Raw genomic sequence first — 15,271 nt, 5'->3', positions numbered from 1 at the left:
GGAGAGATGGTAGGGGAGGCAACAGTGTACAGGAAATGACTACTCCCTGGATCTGTGAAAGTGCTTTTTCACAGACAGCTCTGTGGACCCACAGAATATAGACTGGATTAAGGATGATAGTCAATAAGCACTTAATTACACTGTTCAAAATAGCAATTAAAACTGTTTTCTGTGGGAGGTAAAGACTCTTCACAGCACCCATGTAAGAAGCTGCACCCCTCCATATCATATAGTGAATAAAATCAATTCCAGCGTTGGTGATTCTTTAAGACGAAGAGTCCTCCTGTAGTAAACTTCACTGACCAATTCGTTCTTTCAACTGACTGTTCATTAAGGCACAGCTACCCCCCCCCCCACCACCACCACCTGATAATTACATATACTAATTCTGGGATTGCATAACAGCTCAGTAAGGGCAAAGTCCCTTACCCCACTGCAACACTAGCAGTAAAAACTACATTTAAAAGAACGTTGACTTGTATAAGCGTTCTACACTAGACAAAAAGTGTTCTGTCATATGAGTGCTCACGCCTTCAAACTGTATCTATATGTATAATATATATATATATATATATATATATATATATATACACACACACACACACACACACACACACACAAACAAAGGAAACCTGATCTGATTTTGTGTGTGTGTGTGTGTGTGTGTGTGTGTGTGTGTGTGTGTGTGTGTGTGTGTGTGTGTGTGTGTCTGTGTGTCTGTGTGAGTGTGTGTGTGTGTGTGTGTGTGTGTGTGTGTGTGTGTGTGTGTGTGTGTGTGTGTGTGTGTGTGTGTGTTCATGTGCACAAATCTACACACAAGTCTCTCTGTAGCAATGAGAACTATAGCCTCCACATCAAGATAATTCATACAGTGTAAAGGGAACAATATTTCGTTAAAGGATACTATTCCAGCTTCTCCTTTTGGTTCATTGAATTTGAAGAATTCATGATCTTTTTCATGCCAGAAATCCAGTGAACAGCCTCCTTTTCTGAGTTAGCAACAAGGTCCAGATTGTGCTTTTTTCCTTTGAAGATAATAGAAAAGCATTGGTTTTCAGGAAATTCCTTGGCACATTTCTGAAATTTCTCAGTCTGATGTCCACCCCTCACGTCTTCAATGTCTTCAATGGAAACTGTTAAAAATAAAAAAAACAGGGTCATCACCCTCATTCAACACTTCTGTTGTCTTTAGTGTACTAACAGTTCCGAATAATACATTTTTCCAAAAGTCATTCTTCCCTCTCCCAGCCCTCAAATTATCAATGTCTTCAACAGAAGCTGTTAGGAGATAAAAAAATGTGATCAACAACTTTTCTGACAGCACCATTGTCTTTGGTCTACAAACTTTTGTGAGTAATACATTTTTCCAAATGTTATTCTTTCCCAGAGAACTTTTTTCCTGTCATTGAAATGATAACAGATGCTCCAAAGACCCCATTTGTTCAAAAGCAATGACAAGAGTTGAAGGCAACATTTTCTTACACACGCAGGACATGTACTTATTTTTGTTTGGAAACTAGTTTAAACTAGTTTGTCACTATTTTTCTATTTTCTAGCCCTCCTGGAAAATCGAGAGAACATTCCTGACATTCAGAACATTTTTGACTTGTATCAATGGCCCAATATCAATAATATCGATAACATGCAACTATGGAAAATCTGTTGACTTAGTTGGAAGAAGAGAATAATTTACTTAAGTACTGCTGAGAACAAATCTCTTGACAGCATAAATCTGCCCTGCCTATGCAGAAAATATAAATATCCGTATTAAATAAAGTTCACTGATACTGCTCTGGTGATTTTAATATAACAAAATTAACACATTGAATTGTTCAAGTTAAACTGAAATAGTTCTGGGAAGCTGAAAACGAGTCATCTACCACAGCGTGTAATAAAATAATACTGACATTTTTTTTGTTTTTTTCTTTCATGTATATTGACCGCTCGATTTTTACTCAGTTACTGCTTCGGAGACATGAGAGCTGACATTACAAAAGTAGAAAAGCACTTGTTTGTCCCACTCACATGGGTTCACCTACTGAACTGACAGACACACCGCTACATTCTTGTGCTTTTTGCAGAAATAGGACTTCCACTCCCAGGAAAATATTTTAAAGTTTTGAAGGCGTTTAAATGACTGAAATCATAATGTTAAGTAAACAACTGCATGTCCACAAATGCCTGCTTTGAAGAACATATTGTATTTCATTTAAATGTTTTGACCAGGGCAGAGAAGATATAACAGAGTATCGACAATTTCTGGGGTGTCTACTCACACAAAACTGGAAGATCGGGCAATTTTACAGGATCAGATTGCAAAGATATATCTGCACCACTAATATCCAAGTGCTTGGGTTGTTGCCATAAAAATATCTGCAAATGATACTTTAGCACATCAGAAGTAAGCCTTCCTCCTTACCCATCAGATGGATTCACTCTTGGATCATAAACTTTTGTTAGAGTCCTGGACAAGCCTCTTTCCTAGCTGCTGTGATATAACTGCATGAGTATTTTGGAATGTTTTAATTTTTGGGTATAGAAAGTTTCCTTACTCTACTGTCCTTCATTTTCTCTGTCTCTGTTTATTCCAGTCTACTTAATTTCTGCCCTGTTTATTAACTGAAAAATGTCCTGTAGACTTTCCATGTGCTTTACCCCACCCCATCCCTACCCATTTTTTACCTGCTTGTTTGTGCCATCTGGCCATCTGGTAAAAGTCTGATAATTAGTTTATATTAACTCTTTTAGGTGACAACCATCATTTTTGAATTGTTAGACTTTTCTGGTTGCAACTTTTGACTTGATCTGTATTATGGACTGTCCAAATTTGCCCTGGTTGGACTTGAGGCTCCCCTTGCAGTACTGGAAACCCATTATATACTGAACAACTTTGGAAATGTTTTTTTTTTAATCAGAAACATAGCTGGCTCAATCAGTGCTCTGTACTAGAACCAAGAACCAGTTCTCAAGCCCCTCAGCTCTTCATGTGAAGAGCATAAAAAAAAAAAAAAAAAAAAAAAAGCACTTCACTTTAATAAACTGATTGCTACTGTCAGACCCTCAAGCTCTTTCCTTGTCAACCAAGATGCACAACCCCCCCCCCCCCCGGTCAGCCAATAAGGTCCCATTTCTGTGCCCTGCCCCTCCTTCGACACATTTTATTAAAAAAAATAATAATAATTTCTTCTTTCAAATTGAAGCAAACTGGTTGCTACAAATGTGGCAAACTGTTGCTACAGTTTATACCCTGCCTCCATGGAGTGATACAGTGCTCACATTTAATTAAAAAAAAAGTGATTTTTTTTTTCACTTTTAAACTGTAGCAAACTGCAGTTGCTACATTTTAGATCACACATGGAGCACTACAGCACTCAGGTTTGACAGTAAAAAGCCGTAAATGCATTAAAGATTGGGACAGGCTGATTGTGCCCTCCCATCACTTTGTGCCTGGGGCAGTTGCTCCAATCACTCTGCCCTAGCTATGCTGCTGCTTTTAATTATACACTTTAAATGAACAAGTACAACATTTGCCAGGATCTTTGTATATAACATATGTTTATTTTGCATTTTGTCATTCTCTCTGTATTGAATGTCATATATCTATTGTGTTTTCCCTGGGCTAACAGTGAAATGTGGCCAGTGGGGATCAGTGCTCTACCCCGGTTAACAAATTTAAAATAAAACAAAATAACGATTGTAAGCAGCAGTGTAGACAAGTCCCTTTCCATGGTCTGGGTCAGGCTATCTGTACCCAACAGTCTACTTATTCACATAGCTGGCTACTCTTAGCTCCATGGGTATGAAGTGTCACCCGACAAACACCACTGCAGGAAATCTCTGGAAGCATTATTATCTACAGCTTACATCATGAGGCTGCAGGAAAAGGAACTCAGTGAAAATATCAAGAAACCACCAACCATGAGGTTAAGAGCATTTCCTGAATACCTTACTGCTTGCTATAGGGGTTGGCATAGAGAAGTTAGCATAAAGGGAGAGGGGTAGGAATAGGGTGTTTACCTGAGGGATGCAAGGTACAAGGTTTGATACTCACCTTTCATTATTAACTATTCTTGTAATAGTCTGCAGACTGATAACCTAGTATCTGCCTATTAACTATAACTGCCCAGGGATAAAGTAAAGGTAAGTACCCCAAAACATATGGCATGAAAAGTAACACTGACTGGTACAACTGCCCAGGGTTAAAGTAAGGGTAAGAACCTAAAAACACATGACATGAAAAGTAATACTGACTGGTACAACTGCCCAGGGTTAAAGTAAGGGTAAGAACCTAAAAACATATGACATGAAAAGTAACACTGACTGGTACAACTGCCTAGGGTTAAAGTAAAGGTAAGTACCCCAAAACATATGGCATGAAAAGTAACACTGATTGGTACAACTGCCCAGGGTTAAAGTAAGGGTAAGAACCTAAAAACACATGACATGAAAAGTAAGTGCTACAATTCCCAATCTATAAAGCAGTGTTGTTAGCAATCTCCATCATAACACTATAGCTGAATGAACAAGTCCATCCTACAGAAGGATGCAGGCTGTGCATTATGACTAAAAGTGCTACATTGCCTGGCTGTTTTTATATTAAACATCATTGCACTTGTCACTTTTTCCCCACATTTTCATTAAATTACATTCAGCTGGTTTTCTGGTCAGGCTGTTAATTTTGCTGAGGGCAGTATTGGTTATTCAATAATTTCATAATAATTTGCTGCTGTTTCTGAGTGGTGTACACTGTTTGCTGAAGTTCTAGCTGCTTTTTATTGGTTCTGTCACTTTATCTTCTCATTTTAACCATGCTGGTCATTGTGAAGTAAACACATTAACCATTAATACCAACCTCCAACCTCTTGATGTCTTTTCTAAAGGCTTCAGGAGAATTGTCCTGGTTGCACATGTGGTGAGAAGGGATTTTCTGGCTTTTTAAATTCAAACCTCATGGAATAAAAGGAAGTACTTGTAATACAGTGCTCTTAAATTTGCCTGCTATTTTTGTATCTATGTCTTATTTTTTATTAATTTTACCACTTTTGCAGTTTGTTTGTTTTACATTTTCTTATATTTACAACAGCTGCCTGGTGGTTACTGCATTAGACAGTGTCTCTGTTTTGTTAAACTAGGTGTTATGCCTGCATTTTTCCACCTTTTTCCTCCAATTTTACATTAAATTACGGTTTCAGTAGATTTTCTGGTAAGAATGTTAGCTTGTTGGGGCAACAGTGGTAATTCTGTAGCAGAGGATAATTTACTGCTACTTATAAAGGGTAGACATTATTGGCTAGCATTCCAGCTGTTTTTTTATTGGCTTCTTCACTTTATCACCTCAGTTTAATTGAGCTGTGCAGCACTCCTTTAGCGCCATACGGCTCTGTATTAGACAGGCGCAGGCACTTTCAGTTTCAAAGTCTCACTTAGGCACTATCCCACTTTCTAAAGAGCTGCACAAATTGCAGAGTAAAGCAACAGCAACACAATGTTACAATCTTAGACTTCTGTGCTAACCTCATAGCCAGTCTATACCAAAATATTTACTACATACTGTTTTTTGGTATTTGAACCACATTTTATCGACATTTATTGTTTTACCTTGAATTAACACTTACAACTTGGTGCCAAAATGCTGTTTGTTCTCTTATTCTTGCTTAACATCGGCTAAACTGACATTATAGCCAACCTAGACTAGAAAAACATACTACACAATATTATTTTAGTGCTTCAGACCTAATTTAATCTACATTTATTGTTTTTCTTTGAACTAATTACCTTAATCCAGTAGCCCCAAAACACTATTAGAGGTTCATAGTTTCATAGGTAGGTAGTAGGCTATCAGCCCTAGAGCCTATATAAGCCTAGCCAAAATGTTCCCTGGGTTTCACCACCCAAGAAAGTTATTATCCTGCACCCCTGTTCAGCAGAGCCACAGAAGTGATCCCCAGGGTGAATTTCCTATTTCCCATCCAAATGTCTAGATTCCTCTTAAAGAGGGCTAATGAGGGGCTTTGCTTGATGTGAATGGGTAGTCAGTTCCAGAGTATGGAAAGTCTCTGGGACAGGAATCTATACCTCCAGCATGTTCTGTTTATTGTGGTGGCAAGGTTCAGGTCCCTGGAGCGTGTGGGATGGAGAGACTTGGGTTTCTTTAAGTGTAGCATGTGCAACAGAACTGGGGTTGACATGGCTTTGTAAGTTAGCCAGAGGATGCCTCTGAGTAGGCGATAAGTGACAGAGTAGAGCTGGAGTTTTTTGAGGCTGTCTGCATATGGCATCTGTTTGAGGCCAGTAATCCTCTTAGTGAGATATTTCTGTAGCCTTTCCAGTTGTTGCAGATGTCTTGTGAGGTACATGCCAAATGGGGCATTGTGCTCATTGATGGGTCTGATGAGGGATGAGTAGAGAGGAACAATGACCTCTTTTTTTTCTGGAAGAAAACCCTTTAGTGATGAGGTGTGCCATGTAGAAGGATTTCCTGACTACTGTGGCGATGTGATTGTCAAAGGAGAGACTAGTGTCCACCTGTGTCCCAAGGTCTCTTATCACACTTTCAGTGTTAAGTAGGCTACTGCCTATGTGGTAGTTCATGGGTACAGTGTTCTTCCCAAAGGGGATGACAATGCACTTTTTGGCATTGAGCTTGAGGCCATGACTTTGATACCTAGCATCAGTCTCAGTGAGGCCCCTTTGTAGAATGTCCATATCATTTGGTGACTCTATTATGGATCCCAGTTTGCAGTCATCTGCAAACTTTGTTAGCCAAAGACCTGCTGTATTATCCTGGACTTCTGAGAAATAGATGCCAAACAGGAGAGGACCCAGGACTGAACCCTGCAGTACTCCGATTGTCACTGGTTTGAAGTCGGATTTGGAGTCGGCTACTTTCACTGTGTGGGTTCTGTCAGTGAGCCAGTTGGCCACCCATCTTGTGACATAGGGATTTATGCCCAGTCTAGTGAGTTTATCTATAATTCCAGAGTGGGGGATGGTGTTGAAAGCCTTGGCGAGGTCAAGATAGGCTGTATGCACTACCTTACTCTCATCCACGGGTCTGGTGACTGATTCAAAGAAGTCAATCAGGTTCAGGAGACATGATCTACTTTTTACAAACCCGAATTGAGTGGGGTCCAGCGTTTACAGGTTATCTATGTCTTTGTTTATAAGCTCCATGATGACATGTTCCATGGCCTTGCAGACCAGGCTCGTCAGGTTAATGGGGCTGTAGTTCCCATGGTCCATGGTGGCGCCCCCTTTGTGGAGTGGGATAACCATTGCTGTGTGCCATTCAGTAGGCACAAAGCCTGAAGTGAGGCTATGACTGAACATGGTACTTAGGTGGAGTGCCAGTTCGTCCTGTAGTTCTTGCAGAACGCAGCCTGGGATGTTGTCTGGTCCCTTGGATGCAGTGTTTTTGGCTTTGGAGAGTGTGGTCTTAACTTGTGCATCCGTGATTAAAGGGGCTATACATTCTTCCGGTATAGGGATGGACCCTTTGGGGGGATGAGGGGGGGTAAAGTTTGCACTGAACCTATCTGCCAGGATGTTGGCAATATCAGTTGGTTCTGTATTATCTAGTGACGTTGTTCTGTAGCTCGGAGCAGATCTGAGTGTTGCCATTGAGATTATAACATAGCTATAGAATGCTTTGTGGTTGTCTTTAGAATCAGTGGCAATTTTATTTTCATAGCTAACTTTGGAGGATTTTATGAGGGATCTCAGCTTCTTACTGAGGCTGACCAGGTAGTTCCTGCAATCAGGGGATTTTACATTTTTTTGCAACAGCTTCTTCCTTCTGTTGTAGAGTTTGTCTATGGCAGGGGACCACCAGATTGGCTTTCTTTTTGAAGGATAGCGTCTTGGTTCTGTTAAGAATGGCACATCCATGCACTCGTGTATGTGCTTATACAGTGCATGTGTATAGGATTCATAGGTTCATAGGTAGGTACTAGGCTATTGGCCCAAGGGCCTATGTAAGCCTAGCCAACAAGGTTCCCTGGCTTACACCACCCAAGAAAGTTATTTTTCTGTGCCACTGTTGAGCAAGGACATAGAAGTGATCCCCGGGGTGTATTTCCTATTTCCCATCCACTCATCAAGATTTTTCTTGAAGAGTGCTAATGAAGAACTTAGCTTGACATAGATAGGTAGCCTGTTCCAGTGTATGGGAAGTCTCTCAGCAGTCGTGCCTCTATTATCTGTCTGCAAGGGTGTTGTGAAGTTTGCCACTTCTGTCTTAAGGAGCGTGAAGTTGGCTATGGAGAAGTTTTTTACGGTGGTTTCCTTAATGGGGGGTGGAGGCAGAAAGTTGATGTCTAGGGTGATGAGCTTATGGTCAGATCTGACCAGTGAGGAGTTGACCTCTGGCTTGGAACACTGGTTACCCATGTTGGTAATGACCAGGTCCAGGATATTGCTGCCCCTGGTGGGGGTATGGACTAGCGAATTCCAGAAAGTGTTGCGATAATGAGTTAGTACATGAGTAGTTGTCCCAGCTGATGGTGGGGTAGTTGAAATCACCCATTATTAGGGTATTGGGCTGTACCTTAATATTATCCAGTATGTCAAGGAATGTGGAGTGGGCATCCTGGGGCATGGTGGGGGATCTGTAGCAAGCTACAACCTGGATTTCAGTCTTGGCCAGTGTTAGTTGCACTTGGATAATTTCGGCTACATTATGTTGAACAACTAGCCTGGAGGTATGGATATCCTTAATGAATATGGACACTCCTCCTCCTTTAGTGTTTCGGTCAAGGTTAGGTGGCTGAAAGGTGTGGCATGAATAGCATGGTAATGCAGGGATGCTCTCTGGAGCCTTGAACCAGGTCTCTGTTACTGCACAGATGTCGATGTTCTCCATTTTAAGGAGTGCTTCAAGTAAGTGCATTTTGAGGTTTAGACTTCTAGCATTGAGTAGCATTACCCTCAGTTTTTGCTTGCTTGTACCTGCTATGGTGGTGGGTTTGTCGTTTGAACCTTCCCTAAAAAAGGCACTACAGGGGTGGCAAGAGCCTTAGCCAGTATCCAGAATCCCAGGGGCAACAGATGCAGGCCAGCTCTGGCAAAGCATCGTGGTCTGTTGATCATGTCGTCCCAGGCAGACAGATACTGGATCCCCTTTGAATGACACCAGCCAATTGTTGAAGTCAATCATTTTGTCCTTGAACTGTGGTATCATCCTGGGCGATGGCAAGATGCTACTCAGGGCTAGGGTCATACCTGCCTTGGCTACATGATCCGAGAGCTCCTCCATGTCTCTTTTCATGTAGTCCAGGGAGGTACATCTCAGGTCATTCACACCAACATGGACAATGACAGAGTCATATTTGTACTTGTTGTGGAGTGACCTGAGTGTGTGCATTATGTGGCGGACCCTGGCACCCAACAGGCAGCTGACAGTAACTTTCTCCTTGTTTAGCCTGGTGAGTGGGACATCAGTGTGCCTGACTATAGAGTCGCCTATGACAAGTGTGCTGGGTATGATGTTTTGCCTTAAGGACTGAGGTTGAGTGGCACACTGATTTTATGGTCTACGTGTCATTTGGGTAGTAGGGGGTGGTGGTTGCTTGCATTTCTGCTTTGGAGGTCTCTGTTGTTTGGGCAGATTTATATTGAGAGCCTCCACAAATGTAGGTGTGTGTTTTGTGTTACTATGTGTGGGATTGGGTGGTGTACGAATTGATGGTGTTTACCTTCTCCTCTTGACTGTCTAGTCCAGTTTTGGCTGGAGAGAGCTTGGCTTCCAGTTTGGTTATATAAGTGCATCTCTCACAGGTTGTAGTGTTGGGTGGTAGGAGGAGAGGATTGTCGGTGTACATGAGGCAATTGCTACATTGCCCCAAGATGCCCAGATTCATCAGGTGGACAGGAGAAAACACCAGGAGCTGACCCTTAGACATGGCTAGATAAGTACTTTTTTTAATTTAAGTACTAAAACCTTTTTCCCTCCTGACAAGTGAGAAATGTTGAGTGCTGTAGTAATTTGTAGTTTATTTAGTGCTTTCAACGAGTTTTGAACAAGTGCTGAGCACAAGGATGCAGTTTTAAGTGCTAAAACTAGAAAACTGGCAAGTTCTAAGGGAAAATTTGAAGAGTAGACTTTCTGACACAGGGAATAGTTTAACCCTAGTTAAATGGCACTGTGCGATAAACCGCGGAAACATTGGGTTTTAAACAGAAAGATGAAAGGGATAGAAATAGCCCAAAATGGCCAATAAAACTACAGTTTCTGAGCTGAAATCACTCCTCCAGTGACAGATAGGCTGTTCCAAAGCTCATCACTTTCATTGATAAACAGATTAGCTTCCTTCTATCTTAGAAATGTCTGGGTAACACAGGAACTTACAAACAGCCCAGATTTCAGCAAAATCTGAAAACCGGACTTTACTAGTTCTAGAAAGGAAAGGCAGGGAAACGAGTAGAGGGATATGATTTTTTTTTTGTTTTTTATGTTTTTTTTTTTAAGTTAAAGCAAAAACAGGAATAAAAACACTTTTTACACAGAAAATTGGCTATCGCACTTGAGTGTGTTGCCCTTTGCAGTTAAACAGATGAAAAAACACTTAAAAATGATAATTTAAAGTGCAAACAGTGTAAGAATTCAAAAAACAGTTCAAATAAGTAGCTAAGTTAATAAAAAATGGTCGGAATAATGCAGCCAGCAAAAATATTATCTTCTCATATCCTTCCTTAAACCCCTTGCACCCTTGGTCCTTAGTAGAAAGTCAGTCATATATTCTTCACACAGTCACCAGCCTCATAGGACTCGGTACACTCAGGCAATGTAAAAACTGCTCTATGCTCACACATAACACTCTTTTACTTTAAAATTGTCACTATTTGTGTGAGATGCAAATACCAAGCCAAATTCTAGCCACACTCTCACAAACAACAACCTGTGAGCCTCTCTCACCTACTGGTAGTAAGTTATCATATACTGAGGCACTTAATACTTGCCCAGGCCTCAATGGTCTAGTAGGAGTGAGGCCCAGTGTTACAACACTGATTAGTGAAAACACACGTGGAAGTCACTAGGAAGTAGTATATCATAAATCCATTACACTAAAGCAATCTGCAAACAAAACTGGAAACAAATTAGTGATTGATGACTCCACAGTTCATAGGTATATACTAGGCTAGCTGCCCTCAAGGGACATTTTTTAATCCTAGCCAATTTCTCTCAAAGGTGATAATCAAACCCTGTACCTTGTGCTCAGTTAAGCACACTGATTCCATACTTATGAGACTGTTCAAAAGTAGGCTGACAGTGAGCTGTCTTTTAGCAGCTAAGGTTGCTGACATTTCAAGGGTCTTCAGAACCCTTGAACCTGACATATATGATTATGACATGGTGGTGGTCCATGTTTGGATAACTGACCTGGTACACAAACCCCTGATGGATATTTTGAGTGACATGACAGGGGTCTTCATGCAGGTCACAAATTCAAGTAAAACACTAGTACTGAAATCCATCCATCCATCACCATGAATGATGCCAAAGTATAAAGAAAAGGTGATTCACTTTAACAGACACCTGGTGTCATCATATAGGGATCCAGTGTGTGTCAGCATGTGATGAGGTGTTTGACAGCCATACTTGCTTTGCCAAGGATGACTTGCACCCTTCATCACAAGGCTTCCGCATACTTGAGAAAGATTCTGCTGCCCTCTTCATGTCTTTTTTAGGCAGGATCCGGCTAATGGACCTCCCTACCTAACATACAAAACAAAACAACCAATGAACCCCATCAAAATTGTTCTAATCAACGCTAGAAGTCTAAACAACAAACTTCTGAATCTTGAGGCTTCCTGCATGCATTGTAACAGTCGCCTGGTATAACACCCAGATGGCACTCCTTGAGTACCTGGGTTTTGTACTTACCACTCGTTTAGACTGATGGAAACTGTAGTGGTGTATTCATATTAACGCAAGACCAGATTACCTTGAAACAGACACCTAGAGACCCACAAATGGAGCTTACAGGCATTCAAATCACAGTAAATAGGATCAGACATTAGATCACAGTATGCTACGGGATCCCCTCTATGTCTCCTTAAATCATATAATAGTCATAAATATTCTTCATGAACTCTATATAAATAGGAATCTTATTACACAGGGGAACCTATACCATCAATGTAAGATAAGCACAAAAATTATTAGATTATATAAACAAGAATCCCCATGACCAGATATTTAGGGAACTCATAACATGGACCTAACAAACTTATAATCTGAATGCACCATCCCCAAGGAATGTTCTCACTGGTCATGTCAGATCGCAAGCAGGTAACCTTCTCCATTGAAATCTCCAAATTATCAGAAGCAAATATCCACAGAATGCAAGGATTTCAAATGTACAAACTTTCTACATTTCTATGGTGAAGTCTCCAAAGTCAAATATAATGGTATTAATCAAAATGTTGGTACAGCAAAAAAGTTATCCTGACAAGATCTACTCCCACCTAGACAAATCTGTTCACTTGGCAGTCCCAGCTAGATCCAAACAAATAGAGAAGTTTAAAAAGAAACCAGCATGATGGCACACAAACATTAACAAATTATATAATAAAGGGAAAAACAACCTCCTTATCCTATACAGTAGAATAAAAGACCCTCAGTTAAGCAGAACATCAATCAGCTAGTTAAGAAACTAAAAAAAGAACACCAGAAAAATGAAGGCATCACATGAACTCAGACTAGCTATTGAAGCCAGTGCAACAACAAATCTTTCTTTAGTTGTAACATGAAAATAAAGAACACTCAGCACTGATTAGAGCTCATTCATAATGGTACTACTATTGAAATCCAGTGAATAATGCCAACAGACTGCAAATAAATTTAGTGCCAATTTCACCACTGTGACATTGTGTCATTAGCAACCATAAAAATCATACACTTACACTGAAAGTACTCTCCAAAATGAAGAACACCTCACCTATGGGGCCTGACAACCTGTAAGTCACTTAACTAGGGTCACTTTGGAAACTTTATTTCTATGTTTCTTATTGGAAAGGGAAATGAAGTGCTGAGAATCTTTTCTAACAGATTTCATTCTGTTCACACATATTTAAGGTGCCTATGTACAGTCACAGAAGACAACACTTACTGTTCAAGCAGTTGGGAATGAAAACTGGTAAGTGAAAACACCAGTTGATATTATTCTCCGTAGCCACCTTAGGAATAAAGAAAGAGCTGGTGAGCACAGATACCCAATCCTTGTGGAAGATCAAGTAAAGAGGATATACACTGACAGAGACTACAACTCAGAAATCCTTCTGGCTGAAGCAGTAACCTCAATGAAGGGTATTCTCCAAGATAACGGCTTTAATTCTGAACATGACACTGGTTTGAGGGGGGAGGATCTCCAATCCAAAGCAGGGAGCCTGTGGAAAAACAAGATCCTTAACAGGTGGCCTTAAGTGCAGGTTACATTTCATAAAGTCTTTGTACACCATCAAATCATTGCCAGTGACTTCAAAATACGGCTCATATGGTAAACAAAAAATAGTGCAAAGACAAGGAATTTAAGTATTGGTGGAAGGTAGAGACAGATATGAAAAACAAAGTCCAGAGTCAACAATTCGTGAAAGGTATTCTAAATCTGAAGGTACAGGGCCATGAAAATGTCAGGACCATTTACTAAAGCCTCTACAATAAAATGAGTTCACTTCCTTTTGTAAATCCTCCTACTATTAGGTATCTGGGAAGACAAGATGATCTGTTCCATCCTAGGAGGAAAAGTTGGATTACCGGATGTCAACAGACTGGAAAAACTATGCAGTTAAAAACAGAGAATGGAGTTCTTGATGAGGCTTGGTGAAGGGAATTGTCATGACTGGATGAAGGCATAAAAGTTTCTATAAAAAATGAGGCATGAACAGAGGATACCATACTTGTTGAGGCAAAACTGAGGTTATCAGAATGATCTTGGACTTCTGCTGCTTGATGTTCTAGATGAAATGAGGGAAGAGTGTTGAAAAGTCTAAAGGGCCATTTCTGGATGACAGCAAATCTACGCCATTCCTCCAGTTGACACTGGCATTTCAAAAACATGCTATTAACTAAACAGGCAGTCTTCTAAATTTCTTTTGGGTGGGGTGCATGCTTAGGTCTATATCTGTATGTGGTGTCTGTGTGTGTGTAAGTGCATGCCACATGCATGTCTGAGTGTGTGCGGTTGTACATGTGTGTGTATGTGTGTGTCCATCTTCTGATAGACTGGTGTCCTATCACATTCTGAAATGGGTTCACTATATTATACCCACTTATTGCCATACTCTGCCTAACCTGCAACCCCTATAGATGATAAAGTACATATTGGTCATTATATTAATCTATTAAACAGCAAGCAGCTATCTGAAACTCATTTAACAGACATCTAATGTTTTATATTACCATACCTATTGTTTAACCAGCCCCTACAGTCTAACCATTACAAATGACTCATTTACAACTGAATGATGACATAATTTCACTTTTGCTACAATTAAAGAAAAGCAGGATTCTCAAGACAGAGCACTTCAAAATATGTAAATATGTACATCTGCATAAATACAAGAAGGCAGTTAACACTGCCTCAAAAGCAGGAAAGTAATCGGAAGAAAATGCTGTTAATGTGATTAGTTTAACTGCAAAATCTGACTTGCTTTGCAAGTTATTATTTTCTGGTAAAACATTTAGTGCTGGGAACTTCTGCCACCTTTCATTATGTAGTTACACTAGTGTTTAACCAGTTATGTATATTTAGAACTCTGTAGTGCTGAAACCCTTTGTTAGTTACATCATCTCACCTGAGGTGCCTATACACCATTTATATGTTGTGCTTTCAATATCTTTGGTTACGCCTTCTTATTATGTTTTTATGCTAAGTACCAAATACAATGAGAAATGACAAAAAGGCAAAACTCAGCACGAAACTCAAATTACATATGGGTGACATTATCAGGTTTATTTGTTTGGTTTAGCATTTTTTTTTGCAAAGTACTGTCTACCAGAACATGCCACATGTGATGCAATGTTTATTCCCTTTGAAAAAGATAATGTGGAATACAAGATGGGGCTGGGAAAATGTGGTTTGCTCTAGGTTTTCATAATGCAGACAAAAGCAAATGACACTGCTCATTGTCACACCCAACAATACTACAAGGAAGAATCTCAAAAAAGGCAAAGGGAAAGCATTAAAAGGAGAGTGGGGTAAAGTGCTTTATTTCTTTAGTTTATCTGAATAGGCAAGACACAGTGCAGAGAACTACTTTCAGGGTATACCGA

At 40.1% G+C, this 15,271-nt stretch overlaps 1 protein-coding gene across 2 annotated transcripts in view; it reads right to left on the bottom strand.

Moving 5' to 3' along the window:
* Nucleotides 1-15,271, bottom strand: part of LOC122811507 (1-phosphatidylinositol 4,5-bisphosphate phosphodiesterase delta-1-like) — a 969,949-nt gene that overhangs the window by 298,328 nt on the left and 656,350 nt on the right. For both annotated transcript variants that reach the window (XM_044083389.1, XM_044083388.1), the window contains exon 3: nucleotides 905-1,133. In XM_044083389.1, the coding sequence (XP_043939324.1) occupies nucleotides 905-1,133 (229 nt within the window). The remainder of the gene's footprint in view (nucleotides 1-904; nucleotides 1,134-15,271) is intronic.

This window comes from Protopterus annectens, chromosome 9.part0, assembly GCF_019279795.1.
Source record: "Protopterus annectens isolate FY-2018-M chromosome 9.part0, PAN1.0, whole genome shotgun sequence".
Lineage (NCBI taxonomy): Eukaryota > Metazoa > Chordata > Ceratodontiformes > Protopteridae > Protopterus > Protopterus annectens.
This window is presented reverse-complemented; position numbering and strand designations above follow the sequence as displayed.